Genomic DNA, 19098 nt, shown 5'->3' with positions numbered 1-19098 from the left:
TGAATGTCCATTACAGATGTTCTTGCTATTTTTTCTTTGAATATAGTGGAGACGACATGGGGGAATGTGCAGTACTAATAGTTTTTATTTTAGGGTAAATACAGAGAATTTCATGTGTGCTTTTTCCTATTTTTGAAGCAAAACATTAACACACTATTCAAAAATCGATGACTTCATGCTTAGTAACACAATGAAACCTGCTAACTCTCACACATTTCTATTTCCTTGAGAAGGCAATGATCTCTTTTGACTTCTCAGCAAATACTTTCTGAAGACTCTTGCTAGGTCTTGCAGGATTTGGAAATAGCTACAGAATATGATTACATTGGAAAAAGAACACATCAAGTTTATGAAGTCCAGTGCTTTAAATCTAGAGAATACCAAAACTAGGGTTTCATATGTAACCTTAATTTACCTTAAGCACATACATTAGGAAACAGTTTCTCTGTCTGTCACAGCTGTGCAATCATGCACCTTTCTCTCATCCTTTCTCATTGCTGGTTCTGGTCTGCCGCCTCGCTGCTGCCTGAGAACTGTGAATGAACTAGTGCAGGGAAAGTCCTGCCCATCTTCTAGGGCTTTCAGCTAGAGCCTGCTCGGTCACCCTGAGCTTCCACAGTCCACTTAGCATGAAGGAGGGTGCAAGGTGATGGACTGTGCTCAGCACAGGCTCTGAATTGCAAGGTAATTTGGTCCGCAGAGTCTTAAAACTGAATTACCCACCGCTGCCTCAGCCAGTCTTGCACTGAGGGCTGGGAGATCTAGGGTGAAGAAAAATACAGCTTTCACATCAGGTAAGCTTAGCTCTCATCAGGAGCAAGTAATTGGAATTTAGCTTCTTAGCTAAACTTGATATCCAGCTGACAAGTATGAATGGCACTACAGCTTCACGTGTGATGCTAAGAATTCTATTTTAATATGGGTAATTTGATCTTATTCTTGATCTCAAAAATACCCCCCCCCCCCTTTTTTTTTTTTTTGCAATGTGGGGAAGCATCTGGCCTTGAAGACTTCAGCCTTAGCAGTGTGATGAAGTTGCATATGCAACTGAAAATGGGTCTTTCTGTAGAGAGAAATGTTGTTTTAACTTAACAAAAAGGTGGCACTGTAGTAACAGACTCTGCTTGTAATACTCACCGCTATACTGGAAACCTTTAGTTTTTAAACAATCAGCAATTAAATCATATGTCAGGCATTACAGGTACTAGTCACGCTCCTTAATGTGATAAATTGTTCAGGTCTGTGGTGATGAGAGATGTAGGAGCCTATATAGACTACAGTCATCTATATAAAGAGGTAGTTTTTATGGTAAGCTATGCTAATGAGTGAAAAGCAAGGCCTGTTTGCTAGTTCATCATTGTGCTTCATTTTCAAGGGGCTCTACTGGTACTTTCCTGGAAGATATTGTGCAGATCTACATAACTGTTCTTGTTTTATTTTAGAAGTGTAAAGCTTTGTATACTGTTTTACTGGAGAAGTGCAGTATTGCTCTCCTTTTTTGTCTTGCCTCTCATCAGGAAAAAGGAAATGATGTCTAAAGTGTAAATGACACAATTCTTATCTTGAGGGTTTCCTGTATGGGGATGTAAAGAAAGTGTAAAGCAGATCCATGGCTTCTCCTTTCATCACTGTTTGCTTTATTTAGCAGAGAAATGAAACTTAATTTTTTTTTTTTTGAGGTGTGATATTTAAAAGCAAACAACAAAAAAACCAAGCAAGCAACAACCTCTGTTAGAGAGATTTATTATTCAGTAGTTTTCGTAATGGCTGACTGACTGTTAGAATTTGCTTTTGGTATCTAAAGTAGACATTAAACTAAACTTTGTTTAGGTAGATTTGTTCCTCTGGGAACCAGTGTAATCTCTGCAACAATTTGCACTGTGAAGGTAGTGGAGCCGGTTCAGACTTACAGCAATGTCAATGAAATAAGAAATTTTGCTTAGTGAAAAATCAACAAAAGCTCCAACGATGATATTGTTACCCAAACATACTGTTCAAAATACCTTTCCCACTCCCACACCCTACTCCTGTTGTAAGAAGATGTTTGGGGTGTTTGTTCTCAGAAGTCCAATTAATGTTTTAACCTTTTGGAGAAGACATTGTATTTAAAATACCTGTGTATTTCTTAATCTCTTCCTCAACCCTACATGAAGTTAGGCAAGTGTTTTCTGTATTAGCTACCAAGGATTAGAATTTAAATATAGTGTTCTTACAAACTTAAAATCAATTGTAGGATCACTTTATAAGGCCTTAAATCCTTTATTTGTGAAAGTTATTTTAACAATTTATTTCAGTTTTTCTAAACTGCTACTATGTTGGGTTTGTAACCCAGTAAATTTTCTGCGTTTTAATAGCCTGCAAATTCAAGGCATTAGCAAATGCCAATTATATAAAATAAAAACAAATTAACAACTAAATCAAACTTGTTATGACACAGATCGTAGAGATATGACTGATTAGGATCTCCGAAAGTCATCCAGCCAATACGCTTGCCCTGCTGATACGCTCTTGGCGTGCCTGGACTCTTCATCTAGACAGAGGGTTACACTTTGTTTTTCTCTGCATGTATTGACTAGTAGTAGTTCAAGTATGCACAGGAAAAACAACAATCATGTTTTGTTAGTAAGGTACTAGAAAAATGTCAGCTGGTTAGAATTAGAAATTAGTTATAGAAGGGTGGGTGGGAGGGAGGGTTGATTAGAATAGGTGAGGTTTTTTGTAATACTCTACATGAAACAATTTGTATTGAACTATCATGTGCTTCTTTCATTACTAGTGGTTTAGACTCTACTGGTGCTGCACACCAAAAATATTACAAAGATTTTGTAAATCTTACAAACCTTAACATTTTTGTGTCCTTTTTAAATAGCTCCTTGTCACGGTCAGAAATACAGCCTGTATTACCCAAAATGTTTTGGGTGGTTTTTTGTTTTTTTTTTTTCCCTTTAGGCTGAAATAAATAGGTATAAACTGGATTGAACCGCCCTTGTTACTTAGGGGTTTTCACCCCTTTAAAATACTTGTTTCATTGGTGTCAGGCTAAGTGACAGTACTGCAAATAGGCTACAAGGTAGGTATCAAAAATCCTGTTTCTGGCTGTTTTAGTGATCCCTTCTACAATTTGAGACAAGCAGGTTAACTGTTTGTACCTCCATCTCTTCTTTCAGAAGATCGGACCAACGCTTACTCCCCAAGGGTGTTTAGAGGCCTAGTTATTATTTGAGATCTTTGGGTGAAAGAGACAAGATAAAAGTAATAAAGTTTGCTCTGTTAAAACAGAAATACAACTTCGAGGGCTGCTCAAAGAAGACTATACTTCGTGACCTCTGAAGTTTTTCCATCCAAGAACAAGTTTTGTAATCGCATTTTTCAGGCTTAACTTGAAGCACATGAGCATTACTGAAGTCAGTGGAACTGCATGTGCAGTTGAGACGGTTTCAAAGTGTTTGCAGTTTGGGGCCTACGATATTTGCAAGCAAAATGCTTTTTATGGTTTGAGATTTTTACAAAATCAGTGGTGTTCAAATGTAGCACTTTTTTAATATTTGTCTTTATTCCGACTTAATACGATAACACATCTGCATTAAATATATCCCTTTCATTCTATAAATAAACATTGCCTGGCAGTAGAAGTATTGGTGTAACATTTTTAAAAAAAGAAGTCATGCTTCTTATCATGTTGTATGTGACTTAAATGACTGTTTCATATTAAAACTAATCTTTCCTTATGTACTGCTTAAATATACCTGTTTTGGGATATCAGTTCAGTACTTTTTATACAATCTTGAATGTGTTCCACATTGGTGACATGTATTTTTGAAACAACCTTTTTGTTTTGATTTTAAATTAGAGCATGTCTGAAGTAATACATGCATTAGTGCTGTGGTGTGTGGCAAAGTTAATGTATGTAATTCAAATTGGAAAAAAGTTTCCAGACTTTGTCCAACATTAACCCTGTGGCCAGGGATTAAATTACTATGTAATACAAATTATTTCATATCACGATGTGTTTTAAGCTACTCTATGAAGTATGTGAAACATTATTGTTTATGGATTGGTAGCTCATGTGGTATCTTGCATAGAATGAGGTATGATAGATGGTAGCAATTAATGGTAATTAAAACTGATTACCTTTCAGAACACGCAGCACTTATGTGCATTGTCATCTTGTTGCCATAACTGTTAGTATGAATTTCTTTATATTATCCACTGACAAATGGGTGAACATTTGGTAATAAGCTCATGGGTGTGAAAATTCTATTCTAACACTCTTTACTTTGTTTACAAAACACGCAAGTTTTTTATGTATTGGATGTGATTAGATATATGCAGGCGGATGTAGAACTGGATGTATTTTAAAGTTATTCTGCAATTACTGAGTTTTGTCTGAAGCTTTCTATATTAGAATAGACTCTTCCTTAAAATTGGAAAATTAAGTGTACTTAGCAGAACTCTTAAGGCAATATAACTATCCTACACTACATCTTGAGTTATGCACATTCACTTCTTTGTATGGAACTCCAATGATTCTTGTTGGCTTATGCTTTATATGGAAATAAAGGGTCTTTTTAGTGCCCTAGTGTTGTGTGTCATCAGTTCTGAGGTAATTAATTCTGAATGGTGGTCAGCCCCTTAGGGGTGCTGCATATAGCTTAAAGTATTCAATGTTGCTCTTAGTTTCCTGGTTGAGAAATGGCAAATCCCAACATCATAGGGAATACATATTTTTGTACTGTTTGTCATACTTGATTGATTTTCCATTTTGAGTTCAAACAAATAGTCTGTCTCAATTTTTGATCAAACCCCACCTTTTTACTCGGAGGTTTGTGCACCTGTATTGGAATCACTGTATTGGGGACAGTTTGGGATTGGAGTCAGGAGAGATGTTGTGTCTGTTCCTACACGCTCACCTCATCTACTAAAGGATGGTGTAAATCTGAACTTCCGTATAACTTAAGGAGGGCAAGCTTTTAATATATTTCTTTGTTTTGTTGCTTTTCTTGATGTTGTTTTCTGAAATGTGAAATAATATGGAGCTGTTGAGGGATTTTTACTTAAAAGACAGTCTCTCCTCCAAGCTTTAGAGCAAACAGTGTGTTCTTTAGCGCCTTCTGACTTGGGATTTTTTTGTCCACATTCTCCTTTCAGTATTAAAGATGAGTTGAAAAAGGCAAGTTACCAATCTACTGCCATCCAAACAATGCAAAATATAAGCTGGTTAAGATTGTTGACATTTAGTTTTTTTGTTTAATAATGATGTGAGATTTTACCTTTTAGAAGAACATATATCAGAATCTGATTCAAGCGTTCTTGGAAAATGTGTATGGTAGATTTTGTCCAGCACTGTATGTAACTTGCTTTCTGTTGTCTGGTTTCAGTTTCTTTTAAAATAAAGATAATTTTTGCGGGGAAGTTGCCTGTTGATTTTATGAAGATGATGTAATGCCTAGATTAACTCTTTTAAAAATGTTTTGCCTGTGAGACTGCATTTGGATTAGTTATAATCCTGCAAAAACCGTATGAGATTGTATTGATCAGAAAAGACAGCTCCTGCCTCTCTCGGAGAGGTCTGCTGGTCTGTAAAGGCATTAATCTGAAGTAACTTCAAAGCAGATTAGAAGAGGTCTTGCACCGTAAACCCCGTATCATTCTTACGAGATGGGAGGGAAGGCTCAGGCACCACTTGGCTGAAGAGATTTTTTTAGAGCTTTCTGCACTTGGGAAGAGATTACGCAAAGAATTATTCTAATTTATAAAATTATTACTGAACTATTCCTGTTTGTTGAAATGCCAGAGCTAACACATAGCAAATCAGTACCTTACTAATAATTTTTAAAAGCAACTGATATGGGTGGTCCTAAGCCACACATGCAAAGCAGTTTGTTGGAGTAAATAGCACCTCATAAAATGTTCCTGCTCTTCTTAAAAAATATGGAAAGATGAAAGAATTTAGAATTTGGAAAGGACTGGAGAAAAAAAGGTTATTTATTACATTAAAGATAAGAAAATGTAAACTACTTAACAGACTTTTCCCCCCCCCCATACATTAAAGCCTCTGAAGCTACTAGAAGTGAAAATAACCCCTGGAAGAGATGGATGTATATATTGGCAACTGGAAGGTCCAGAGTATTAATAATATTATTAAGATTTGACTGGAATATAAATCTCCATCCTTCATAGCACAGGAGATAGGAATTTAAGAATAAAGTTTTCCAAGGAAAATTTTATCTCCTCTCACTACAGTTTCATGCACTTTTGACTGATAAGTTAGTGCCGACAGAAGAACAGTCCTGGATGGATCTCTGTCTTGGTTTATTTTGCAAAAGTGTCACAGTGAAAGCTTAGTTATTTGTCCAAGTAAGTTAGCAATGGGGAATGTGTTGGTGGTGGGAGTGGTGTGGAGTGGAGGAATGGGAGGTGGTGCTTCTTCAGGTACATATTAATACAAGATTTTTAAGGTTGATCCAAGACCTTGCTCAGTCCCTTTTATCTGATACCTTGACTTAGAAATGTGTTAGTGACATTTACTGTATTCCACAAATGAAATGCATAGTTTTGCGTTGAAGATCTAGCTTTTAAGTAAATAGACTTTTTTGTTAATGTATTGGAGCTATTTTTGTGTAACTTGAGAACACCAAATACAGGTAACTATAGCTATGTCCTGTCCTGTAAAGTGTGTACACATAATATGTCCTTTCTGGCAGGAATAAATAATGAGCTGCTTCATTTCAGTATATTCTCTATGATTAAACTAAAAGTGACACCTGGATGGCCAAGACACAAGACCAGCACTCAACCGACCTAAGACTCTTATTGTCCGTGAATGAACTCTCCAAAACTGAAGGATGCATTTTGGATGACCACAGCCGCCGCATTCTGGAGTGGTAGGACATTTTGAGTTACTATTACATTATAATCATTCTAGCCAGTGCTGCTATTGGAACACCCTGATTTAAAACCAAACCAAACCCTATACCCTTTAACTGCCAACTCTTCCATTACTTCATCTAGGAAGCAAATAGGATTTTGACTACTGTGTGCGGTTTTGGCCTTTCCATTTTCAATGTAGTAGAACTGGGAAAGCTTCGGAGTCAGCAAGGAAGATAAAGCCATATAAAAGAAAAGTAAGCTAAGAGTGTTTCTAGGTAAAAAACATCTTTCAAGAGCGGAGAAAGGTCTATAAAAACTGAATGGCACAGAAGGGATGTTTGAACTTCCTTGCTTCACACTTGTCTGCACTTGCCTGAAGTTTGTCTTGCAATACCAACAACTAAGAGAGATTAAATAAAGGTAACACGAGAGAGGTTTAAAACAAACAGGAGGGGTTTTGTTCTCACAGGGAGAATCTTTCCTCAGCTTTTATTTACTTACTTATTTTTCCTTACAGTTTGTTAGACTGATAGCAGTCTGTTTATGGAGATGTCATGGTTTAAGTCTGGGGTCAGAACTATAAGCCACAGAAGTCTCATCTTCTGCAGCTGGACAGCAAGGCTCCTTATGCCATGGTGCAGATCCTACCGTAAGTCTGAAAACATATATTGTGCAAGGTTTACAAGAAAAAAAAAAAAGTCACCTGTGCCAAAAATACCTAAAGCATTTTGACTTTCAGTTAATCTCCTTCCTCTTCTACTTTTCAGTGCTCTTGGAATGAGGAATTTAATTCAATTCTCAGATTCCAGTCCATGCAAGCATTCATCCAGACGATACTGATGTAGATGAGTGGGAGTGGAGAATAACCTAGAAATTATATCAATTATGATGGATTTCTTGCTCTGAAAAAGTTTTGAACCTCTGTGATATCTACTTTTATATATATATATATATACGCTGCTTAATAGCAACCACTGCTCTTTAAATATTGCTTTAGAATATAGATAATAGAACATAAAAATCAAATCTTCAGTGATATCAGAAATCTTAGCTCAGTTTTCCTTGGTCATATTTTAAAAGAAAGAAAAGGGGGAAAACTAGACTTTTTGGTTCTGGATTTTTTCCAAATAGTTCTAAGTAGCTGTGTACTTTAGAGGGACTCAGGCATACTGGGATGCTTATCCAGATGTGTTTGGCTCTCCTTTCAAGCTCCCCAGCAGCCGCTGCTTTCTCCACAGTAGCCGTTGTTTCAGCAGACAGAGGGTTACTGTGCGTTCGAGGGAGGCAGAGCACATTGTGCAGACCGGCGATCCTGTGAGAAAATCCGCGTTTCAGAGGACATGGGGAAGTTTCAGTGTATTGCTAAATCGGCCCTCAGCTTCTAATAGTTTTTACCAGACGTTCTCAAACAGCAGTTTGTCTCTTCATGGAAATGCATTTGGATAATAAGAGCCGCGTTCCTCCGAGCCCTGCTGAGGCGTGAACGACGAAGATCACCTCACGCGCTCCTGCAAACATCGCCGGATCCCTCCGCGGTGACCCCGGAAGCGCTCTTGCAGAGCACCGGAAGCTCTCCTGCCCCTGGCAACGGCGGCGCGCCCGTAGCAACAGGGCCGCCATGCCGGTGTGGCTGCGGGAGCACTGCTGGCGGCAGACAGCCTCCGCCGTCTACCTCTCGCTGCCCGTGCGCGGCCTTCGGGTCACCCCCGCCAACATCTTCTGCACCGACCAATACCTGAAGGTGAGGTGGCCGAACTCCTCTCAGGAGGCTGCTGTTCATGAGGTGTCACCGCATTGGCATGTGCTGTGACCAGAGGCCTGTGGCTTGGCCTTGCTTTATAGCTGTGTTAAAAAGCACTGGCTTAATACGCCATGGCAGCAGTGCTGTCAAGTTTATAATCTTTTATAATATTTATTCTATAACCTCTTTCTGTATGGTGCAGGCTGGTAAATACCCATCTCACCAGAGATAGCAGCTTTACCACTCTTCATTCTTCTCTGTGGTAATGCTCCTGCTACTCAATAAGTACCAGCTGCCTTTTCTCTCATACACAGCTGCTTATATTATGACTCATAATTCTAATTTTGAGGCTTCTGTTGCAGTGCTGAAGAACCAACTTTTTCAGTTTCTTTTATCTAGTCTAATAAAATACATAACCTTTATACTGCATACTAAGCAAATTAGTTTTGTCAATAGCATGTGTTTCTTGAGGATTACTGTATGCTTGTACTGAATATTTTGAATATATGAGATTTAATTAAAAATTGTAAATATTAGTACACGTTATATTTTTATAGGTAAGCATCCCTCCCTTTTTATTTGAAGCCATTTTATATGCTCCTATTGACGACACAAACAGCACAGCGAAGATTGGAAATGGAGTCATTTTTTTCACTTTGTATAAAAAAGAGGCAGCCATGTGGGATTCCCTAACTCTAGGAAATGGTAAGTTCTCTACTGTGAAACTAGGTTTTGTGTGAGAAACTCAACCTGTGCCAAAACGTTACAAACTCTAATAAGCAATGTGAAACTTCCTGCTGCTAGATAGCTGGTAAGTTAAACCTTGTTGTTTATTGTTTAAACCAGAAAGTATATGAAAACAGACAAAGAATATCTACTGCCTCTAGTGCACACAGCACAAAGCAATGTTTCTTGTAACTTACATTTTGTGTGTTAGCAAATCTTAGACTTTTCTTTTTTAGAGATGGGCTTGATAGAGACTGCTTTGTGAAATTTGAACCATGTTGCGTTTTCCCTGACAAATAGCAAAAAGAATACTGTTTTTATGAATATGGTACATAACAGTAGAACTTCATGCCTAAATTACTAGAATAGTTTTTATTTTTTTGTCAAGCTGACAAGGAGAAACTGCAGTATCTAAGAGAGAATGCTGTTCTAAAAGCCCATGAAAAGGCAAAAGAGGAGACAGAAGCAAAAAAAGTTACAAAACAGGAACACAAAAAATATGCTTTGGAGGCCACAATGAAGGTAAGCTTAGGAGAAACTCTGCAAGACATGTAGTGTAAACAATTACCAAATAATCTGGCAGCTGCTTGGTTAAATGTACCTTAAAAATATGAAAAGTACTCATTTCTACTACAGTGGTGGAGACCCTTGTTATATCTTTGTAGTTAAAACATATCTATTACCAAATATGAAAATGATACAGAAAAAAAATATTTATAAGTTGCCATTTTCCATGAGTAATACTAAAATAATAAAAATAATTGGCGAGGAGGTCATATTTTTGTCAATTCAAAGGAGGCTACAATAATATGGCAAAACCATAATCTTTTGTGGCCTTTGCATCAGTGCAAGTGTTTAGTCATTTGGCACTGTTAAAAATACTGATTTTTAGACAAAATTTTTATGTGTATAAAAGTCTGGTCACTTTATTTGTGTTGAAAAAGATTTTAAAAAGTATACAATGAGATTTTAAGATTGCATATGCAATTTGGACCAAAATGGACTGCAGTTAGTGACTTTCTTAATAGCAATGTTGTGCCTATTCTGCCTATGTAATAATCTGAAAGAGGAGAAATAAGAAATAGTGTATTAAAGTGAAGCCATGTATTTTACATCTATGGATATTCCAGAGACCTGCGTTGGAATATGGGTAGGATTTTCATTGTTTGCAAGTAAAACTTATTTCTGAATGTTTCTGGATCATACCTTAGTCGTGGTAGTGAAATAGTGAAAAGATAAGACTTGCAAAATTTAACCAGAAATCTTTATCAGTCATTTTTAAGCATCTTTCATAACTCTGCTTATATGATCACAGCAATGATGATGCTATGCTTGGGATATGAAACTGGGAAAATAATGGTAACTTTTGTTACCATTGGTAATAGTCATCTTACTATTATCAGGTGTTACATGTCTCATAGGTTTATCATTCAAACAGCTAGAAGAAGCAGAAAGAAAAAGAATTGAAGATCTGAAAGAAAAGGAGCGGCAGAAGGTCACTGAGGAGTTGGAGTTATGGAAAAAACAGCAAGAAGATGCTGAGAAACAAAAGAGGGTACAAAAAGAAGGGGAATTACATGAAGAAGTAGAGCAATTAAAGGAGAAGAAAAAGGAAAAAATGAACAAAACTAGGATTCCTAATGAAGGAACTTCTAAGACCAGACTCAAACCTACTAAAGGTTGTATTATTGGAGTGTATTTTATTATTCTTTAAAGTGGGGGTATAACTTTATTCCTAAATATTTCGGTTCATCATTTATCTTTGTCTCCACCATATCAAACTAATTCTTTTAGACTGCAGTTATTTTAGAGTCTTTATTTTCAGGCAATTTATTGAGCTAAAGCATGTGAGTTCTTAGCTCTTGTTTAAATCTTTGGAAATACAGGGGCAGGTTTTGTTCTAAGCTTTAGAAAAGTGAAACAGCAAGCCTCTCTGACAGTGTAATGCAGACTTTGAGGGTGGAGTTCCTGTTACCGTAAGTTACCTAACTGCTGGTTTTCGGAGAAATACGCAGTCTCCTTTCGCACTCTCTATCCCATGTCTTGGCCCCACAGAGAGCCAATTCAGGGAACAATCTAAAACAACAGAAAATGTTTCATTTTTGTTTTGCTTGTTTGTTTTGGTAAGGTTAGTTTTAGCTAATTAAGCTAACAACTTTTGCAGTTGCCCAGTCAGAGAATCATATAAGCAACAGAGATAGTGATGTAAGAGAAGTTTAACTTCAGTTCTGATAGATAATGTAGCCAGTAAATAGATGGCATGATACAGCCAGAACAAACATTTTTTGAACTTTCCCTTCAAAAGAACAACTCTAGACCTATTAGAGGTTAAGTTCTAATGTGCAAAATTTCTAAATTAGGGGTACTTTGGTAGAAAACCAGAAAAATCCCTTTTACTTCATTTTTCATTTCCAGTACTCCAATTCTCTTCATAGGTCATGGTTCCTATAGTATGTTTTCAGAAAACTTAAAGGAAGAGCAGTTACCAGCTCCTCGATCTGCTGCTACAATTAAAATCACCTTTACATCACGAGTTTTTCCTACAGCTCTGCGAGAATCTTGCGTCGCAGAAGAGGAGGAGGTAGGATTGCTCTCTGTTTTAGTATGATGGTTCTACTGTCTTCCAAGGTGGTGAATTTTTTACACCTTACTCAGTAAGTTGACAAAAATGTTACCTCTGCCAAGAAACGTTACCTGTGCGATATTCTTACCTTCTAAGGAAGACAGTCTTATTTAAGTTAAGATTTAAAGAAAGCCTTTTATTTAAAAATTATTTTCACCAAGCATGGGATTATGCAGATTAATAAATAGCATGTACTTTTTTTGTTGGGAGGGGAAAAAAAAGAAAGGCAGCGATATTAATTGAATTCCTTGAAGTACAAAATTTGAAATGTCTTTACTATTATATTTAAGATTCTTTAAGTTCTTCCTTCTTAAAAAGAAGCTCACAGTTATCTCTTTTGAGCTCTATTGAATGAACACAAAGAGTCATTTTGGAAGTTCCAAAACAAACAAGCAAACAAAAATGTGTTAGTGATGCAATAACCTTAGTTCTCACATAGTCATAAAATATTTGGGGAAACTTGGAAGGTTTTCATATCTGACAATATTAAATATTTCTGCCTGTCCAAATATATGGCAAATGGAATTCTTTTGATAGGACTGAGTGAAGAGATGAAAGCAAAATCCTTTTTTTTGGATTTGAATTTTCCTTCAGAAACAATACTTGCACGTTGTGTATTGACAGTGGCTACGTAAACAAGCAGAAGCTCGAAGAACATTAAGTGCTGATTTGTCTGAGCTGGAAGATTTAAAAGAAGAGGAGAAGAATCCAGATTGGTTAAAGGAGAAAGGAAAGTAAGTTACATTCCATTTGAAGATGTATTTAAAATGAAGTATTAATTATATAATGTGTGTCTATTGTTTAGTTTTGATATTTTTATCCTAGACACAGATTCATTTCCTTTCATTTGTACTTTTTATTGAGAGGTTAAACATCTGTGTAAAACAAGCTGTAGGGATTTGATAAAAATATTGGTATGTTTATATAGCTGTGTTATACAGAAAGGTTTGATTAGGGGATCGTAATTAGATACATAGTTTACAAAACTAGTCCCGTGTCTACATAGATATGTCCACCTCTTACTGTTCTTCATTGCTTTTAAGCAGTCACTGATTTTAAGTCATGTGTCTATATGCTTTATTGTCAGCATCAAGTTTCACTGAACTTCAGCTATGTTGTTCTCAGGAAAGGCTGTAAATGGCCATTTGCAAGGAAAAGTTGCTAAAACTTCAAATTTTTTGAAAATTAATTGTGAACAATATGTAGTTATTTATTTTGTGATATATCACCTTGTTTAAAATGCGTATTTCACTTTTTGTTTTATACTTAGCAAAATGTTTGCAACGGGAAACTATCTTGCAGCTGTAAATGCATATAACCTCGCAGTGCGGCTAAACAATAAGCTTCCCCTACTGTATCTGAATCGTGCTGCTTGCCACCTTAAACTGAGAAATTTACATAAAGCTATTGAAGATTCCTCTAAGGTATAAATATATAGGTTCTCAGACTGTCATCTTATATGTGGTTGTGATTTACTACTGTGATGCTTCTGTTTCATGCAGATAATAAAATTGATTCAAAATTGATAAAATGAAGCCATTTTAATGAAATATTAAATTTTATGAGCTTTCATAAATTTAAAAGAAAACAACAGCAAAAACCCCCCCCAACAATGCTTCCACGCATTTAGGCCAAAGGGCCTTATGTTGACTCAGTATGTGTTTCTTTACAGTTAAAATAGTGTAGCAATATAGACACTTGGAAAAAAAAGACAACTTTGAGAAGGAAAAAAGAAACTGTACAAGATACTTTTTGTATTATGTTGTGGTGTTCTTAATTTTGTGGGAATAAAAAAAAAAGGTGATGGTGATGAGGAAGATGCCTTAGAAAAACCCGAACAAACCAGTTTTAAAGAAGGACTTTATCAATTTGATATTTTAGTAGCCATTATTTGTGCAATGAGAGAGGAGGGATATCAAATGGCGTGTGAATAATTTGAAGAAAGTTGTCCCAGAATTATTATTTTTTGAAGTAATAAGTACTTGATGCTTGAAACTTGTTTTTTTTAGTAACTACTGCTGCAGCGCATGTACTTTTTTTAGGGCTGGTTTTTTTTTTTTTTTTTGTAGCATGGTATGTAATATCATGTATGAAAACAGAATACATTATTTGACTGTAATAAACATTTAACACAGTATTTTTCAGTTTTTAGCCATGGCAATGAAACTGTATTTAGCAAACTGTGGGGTGACATACAAATCTTAATGACTAGAATCACAAGGTATATAATTATATTTGAGTAGTTATTTTTTATTTCTATTCGAATTGTTATGTTACTGTATAATAACAGTAATTAGGTGAGAGAAGTGTGTGTAAATAAGAAAAAAACACCAAAATTATGGAGAATCGACCAAAAAATATTTTGGGTATTTTCGTTTGTAAAGGCACTAGAACTGCTGACGCCACCTGTTCCTGATAATGAGAATGCTCGAGTAAAAGCGTATGTGAGACGGGGAACTGCGTTTTGTCAGCTGGAATTATATACTGAAGGTGAGACCTTGATTTTGTGAAAACATGCACATGGATTTATAGTGACATGCAAGTAATTCTGTTTAGCTGAATGAGATGGCTCACACCTTTATTTTTTTTTCAGGAGAGTTGTAAAAGGAGGCCTATATAATCTATGTCTCTTTTTGTTATGAGCTGTTATACCACATTCCTTAATTTTTTTTTTTTTTTTATGTTACTGGCTAATTGCAATTCCACTTGAAAAATCTTTACAAGTTTTTTTAAAAAAATGATTGCATACTCCTAATTTAAGGGAGTACATGTCAGTTTTTCCTTTGAGGAAAGGGCTTTAGTGAGTTGTGTATCCTCTGTTTGGTCTATTGGGTAGTCGGTCTTTCTGTGCATAACACTCAGCTACTGACTGAAGCAGCAGAAGGTATTAGTTAAAAAAAAATGAGAGGTCAGAGATGAGGTATTTGCATTAGGAAGCATTCAAATGTGGGATGCAAACTGATATGAACTAGGTTGCACTAGTTTTGCTGTTCATGAAGTAATGGTTTATTAGTTTTGAGATTATATTTGCAGTATTTACAACTATAGAACAAATTAACTTACGATAACCTGAAATACTCCTATAATATTTGCTTGTGAAGTGCTTAGTACCATATCTTTGTAAAATGATGTATGAAACCTGTATTGATGAGCAAAATGTTTCATAAAGTATGTGTGATTTGTGTGAAAATACCGGAATTAGGTGTCCCTACTGAGGTCTCCAAGAGTATCAGTTTAGCTGTGTAAGGCAAATTTACAAATGAAAATTGGTAATAGAAAGCGAAGCATATTCAAAATGTTAGTGTGGGCTTTTTGCATTGGTTACCTTTTTCTGCCTATGAATCACTTTGTCATTCCCTTACAGCTTCATTTACACTTGGAAACCTTATAAAAAAGACAATTAAACAAGATTTTATTTACTTCCTGTACTCAGGGTTTGCTTTTTTCCCCCAAGTTCTAGCATTCACAGTTCATGTCCTTGTTTTTTTTCTTGTTTTCATGCACTTTAGTTCTGTCATTCAACTTTTCTCTCTTCTGCAGAACGCTTTTGAACACTCCCCTCATGCACGCATGCATATATATACATATATATTTATGAATGAAGAGGCCCTGTTTTCATGTTTCAATACCTGAAGATGTTTATGTAGCAGTTTCCACTAAAATGTTTTTTAAAATAATATAAACAAAATATAAATTTATTTACTGACAAAAGTTAAACCTAATGTCATTCTGATTCCATCTTGCTCAGTAGCAAAACTCAAAATCAATACTTTATGCATATGATTAAGGAACAGTTATTTCCAGGTAGTTGCTGAAGAGGATGCTCTTGCATTATTGATTGACATTCTTATTGATGTATCTAAATTAGGTCTCCAGGATTATGAAGCAGCTCTCAAGATTGATCCTGAAAATAAAACTATAGAAAAAGATGCTGAGAAGATTCGACACCTAATTCAAGGAACAACACAAGATTCTTAATTAAAAAAAAAAAAGCAGCTTTTTGACCAGGGTGCCTTTTGAGGGCATCAGAAGGAACTTTAGTTCCCTTCAATATCTTGTTAACTAGACATTTTTCTGTTTCACTCAGAACACCTACAGAATTGGTAAAACGTTGGGTATATGAATTACTATTTTTGGAAAGTGTAGTAGTATTATAGATTAGATATATTTTATATCATTTTGATACAAAGTTGTTGTGGTTCTGCTTTCTATGAAATATTCGTGGGTTGAATATTAAAACATGCTTTTGGTACTTGATTTAAAGTTACTCATGACTAAATGAAGTATCTGTCTGGAAATATCTACTGAATCTAGACAATGGATTTTCAAACAACTTCAGTAGCTCTATATAGTCAACAGCTGTTAACTTCTTATCTTTCTGTTCTCCACCAAAGCTGAAACAGATGTGTGTGGTATGGTTATGGGTATAACCTTTCCTCTTTTTTTATTGTTCATAGTGTTTAGTACATCTGAAACTAAGACAGTGAATTTAGATACTCAAATTCAGGCCTCTAGTTTGGAAAAACTCCACCTGGAAACTTAGAGGTAGATTTTATGTAGTGCAGAACATTCTTTTTAACATTATGTACATTCAATATTTTCAGAATATTTTGAAATATTTGTTCGGGCTGACCAAACAAGGTAATTGGAAAAATTATAAACTTGTAGCATTGTATTCTAGTGGTAAATTAATCCTGTGATAAATTGTCCTATCAATGAATATGACTTAATTCTTCCATCCTACTGCAATTAGTAATCTTACAGTTTAGCTATACAGCATATTCTAAATCAAAAAGATTGTTATGTATATGAGCATATAATTTTTTCTTGAGCTAGTATTTTAACTTGTACTCTGTTGACATTGGCCACTGTCTCGGGAATACTGGTGTGATTGAAGATTCTCAAAAAAAGGACCATCCTGGAGAGGTTACAAGTGGTGTAAATTGGCATGAAGTATGACACTGTGCTTTGAAGTCCTGCACCTGTCATTTTGGATAGTGGAAGAATGTAATATAGTTTTATATTGTTTATGTATATATGTTAGCATTTGTATTACAGTGACAATGAAATGCCTGAAATACCGGACTTGAAGTGGTTCTGTTTTGTTAAGCATTCTATGCAAGTTGTGACCATTTCAACTACGCTCCCTTCAGTAGCCGTTTTAGCAGACTTCTGGATTTGCCACATCAGCCGGTTTCCTGAATACCATTTATGACTGATTTCTGTCTTTAGAAGGAAATATTTATTATGCAGATATATGTCATCCTGTGTAAACTTTTTACTCTTGGAACAGGGAGAAGGTGGCAGGTGTTGGTTCCAGTTGCTTTAGCTAGAGCCTTGAGAGGAGTGCTGGGGTGAGTTAGAAATGTTTGGGGTAGCTGCTGTTCTGTCTTTCCTACAGGTCCCTACTGCATTGCAATGGAAGGAGGTGAGAATACTTTATTTATAGCAATTAAAGGAGGGCAGTGCAGGAGCTGTAGTGGCTCAGTTGAGTGTAATGGTACACTTGCCAAAATAGGGCTATTTTCTGAGGGGAAGTGGGGGCTAAGGAGGAGAGACAGTGGCAATGGGAAAAAGAAAGTGCAAAGAAGGAGGCGCAGGTTCGAAGTTCCATGCTTTCTGTTTTGCTTTCAGAGCCTGTTAGAACAACCTGTATACATCTGTGTAGGCTGTTTGTATTGTAGTGGTTTGTTATAGATATAGAGAGGCATCTTGTTCTACTGCTGTGAAATAGAAACAGTGCCCTCTTTAAAGGTTAGGGAAGCAAATGTGCTTGGTGGCATGAGGAATATCTGCCTGTTTCATCTGATTATATTGGGAGCAAATGGATGTTCAACTTCTGACTTCAATAGCTAAGCCGACGGTGTGTACATCGTATCAAAGTCATGCTTGGTGTTGGTATTAGTGTCCTGAGATGTAGGAATGTGGAGACTGACTAAGTTTTAAAATCAGAAAATACTTCCATTTAACAAATAGACCTTCAGGTCAACGTCTCTTGCACTTAACTCTTCTATAAAATTCGAGTTCCGCACTTATGATACCGGTTTCAAAAGTTTTATTTTTATGTGTTTAGGTCTGATTGAGAGAAGTGTATCATCAAATGGGCTACATGTTTTTTGATACATCTTATTCAACCCAGCAAAACCAAAAGAAATCAGATATTGACAGTTATTCCCAGAATGACTGAAATAACAGATTGGTTTTCTTAAAGCTAAGTATCTAGTCTAACTTGATGACAGAAAGATAGAGATGCATTTTTACAGACTATGCTGTAAATTGGGGTAGTCACATACCCCACTTCTGTCAATGGTGGTGTTTAAATAACTACCTTGAAATGACCCACAAACGAGTAAGTGTTTTGGAAAGGTTTGATCCACTGGGTGATAAGTTCCGGTTACCACCTGTGAGATAGGTGGAATAGCACCATATTGACTTGAAGTTGTTTTAAACAGTAAAACCTGAGGCTTTGCCAAAGAACCATTGGTCATGAGTGTTTTGGGGTTCAGCATATGGGAAAACACCAGATTGTCAGGATTTGCGCAGAGAGGCGAAGGAGGAGGTTGGTTTAACTCAGTGTTTGGACTTAAGGCAGTTTCTCAGCAGAAGTCATTTTCTTTCCCTACTGAGAGATTTTAATTCAGCATTTCAAATAACAGGGCAAAGAATTTCATATTTGTTAAATGTTTGTGGTTGAAGCAAATATTGCTCAAGATGTGTATTGAAATACATGCACCATGGAAAGCGAGGAACTTAACACTGCTGAGCTTTGACCTTATTTAGTAATCTGTGGACAGCGATAAGTGGACTCATGTTGACTATAAAGTATAGCAACAGTTGGAATTTGCATCAATTTCTGCATTAGTGATAATCTTGAGCATAGAAAATATCTTAATATGTGTGGCAGAAATAATTAGTATGGATAATAAAAATATAAATGAGAGTAAGAATATGGTGAGGCTTTGTGGATGCTTTGTTTTAGTTTTGTCTTTTCTAACGGATAGAAATACGTATGCTAAAATAGAGCCTTAAACAAACCTACAAATGACTAACTACTTCCTTGCTCATGTTCATGTGCATGCATTTTTATTTTTTTTCCTCTGTGGGGCATGAATTAAAATATGACACATACTTGGTAGTA

The 19098-nt window shown here is 36.0% G+C and overlaps 2 protein-coding genes across 3 annotated transcripts; one reads left to right on the top strand and one right to left on the bottom strand.

The window, feature by feature from the left end:
- The first annotated feature begins 8488 nt into the window (after positions 1 to 8488).
- DNAAF4 (dynein axonemal assembly factor 4) lies at positions 8489 to 15938 on the top strand. Of its 2 annotated transcripts, XM_074156375.1 has the most exons (9): positions 8489 to 8611; positions 9169 to 9316; positions 9726 to 9859; positions 10776 to 11016; positions 11773 to 11918; positions 12585 to 12694; positions 13231 to 13384; positions 14345 to 14450; positions 15829 to 15938. In XM_074156375.1, the coding sequence occupies exons 1-9, from the start codon at positions 8489 to 8491 to the stop codon at positions 15936 to 15938; spliced, it is 1272 nt and encodes a 423-aa protein (XP_074012476.1). The 2 variants fall into 2 exon arrangements, with proteins under 2 accessions (XP_074012476.1, XP_074012477.1); XM_074156376.1 differs by lacking the exon at positions 14345 to 14450 and having other exon boundaries at positions 15829 to 15882.
- Positions 15939 to 18217: 2279 nt separating this feature from the next.
- On the bottom strand, positions 18218 to 18570 carry PIERCE2 (piercer of microtubule wall 2). The gene is given in 2 exon segments (XM_074156638.1): positions 18218 to 18546; positions 18549 to 18570. Coding segments are annotated over 2 exon segments (351 nt in total).
- Positions 18571 to 19098: the final 528 nt, after the last annotated feature.

The sequence above is a fragment of the Numenius arquata genome, chromosome 11 (assembly GCF_964106895.1).
Source record: "Numenius arquata chromosome 11, bNumArq3.hap1.1, whole genome shotgun sequence".
Taxonomy (NCBI): Eukaryota; Metazoa; Chordata; class Aves; order Charadriiformes; family Scolopacidae; genus Numenius; species Numenius arquata.
This window is presented reverse-complemented; position numbering and strand designations above follow the sequence as displayed.

Excerpts from the sequence above, each read along its gene's own strand:
- DNAAF4 (XM_074156375.1), top strand. The coding sequence starts at position 8,489 with ATGCCGGTGTGGCTGCGGGAGCACTGCTGGCGGCAGACAGCCTCCGCC. Across the intron at positions 8,612-9,168 it reads GCACCGACCAATACCTGAAG|GTAAGCATCCCTCCCTTTTT; the intron begins GTGAGGTGGCCG and ends ATATTTTTATAG. Across the intron at positions 11,919-12,584 it reads GCGTCGCAGAAGAGGAGGAG|TGGCTACGTAAACAAGCAGA; the intron begins GTAGGATTGCTC and ends GTGTATTGACAG.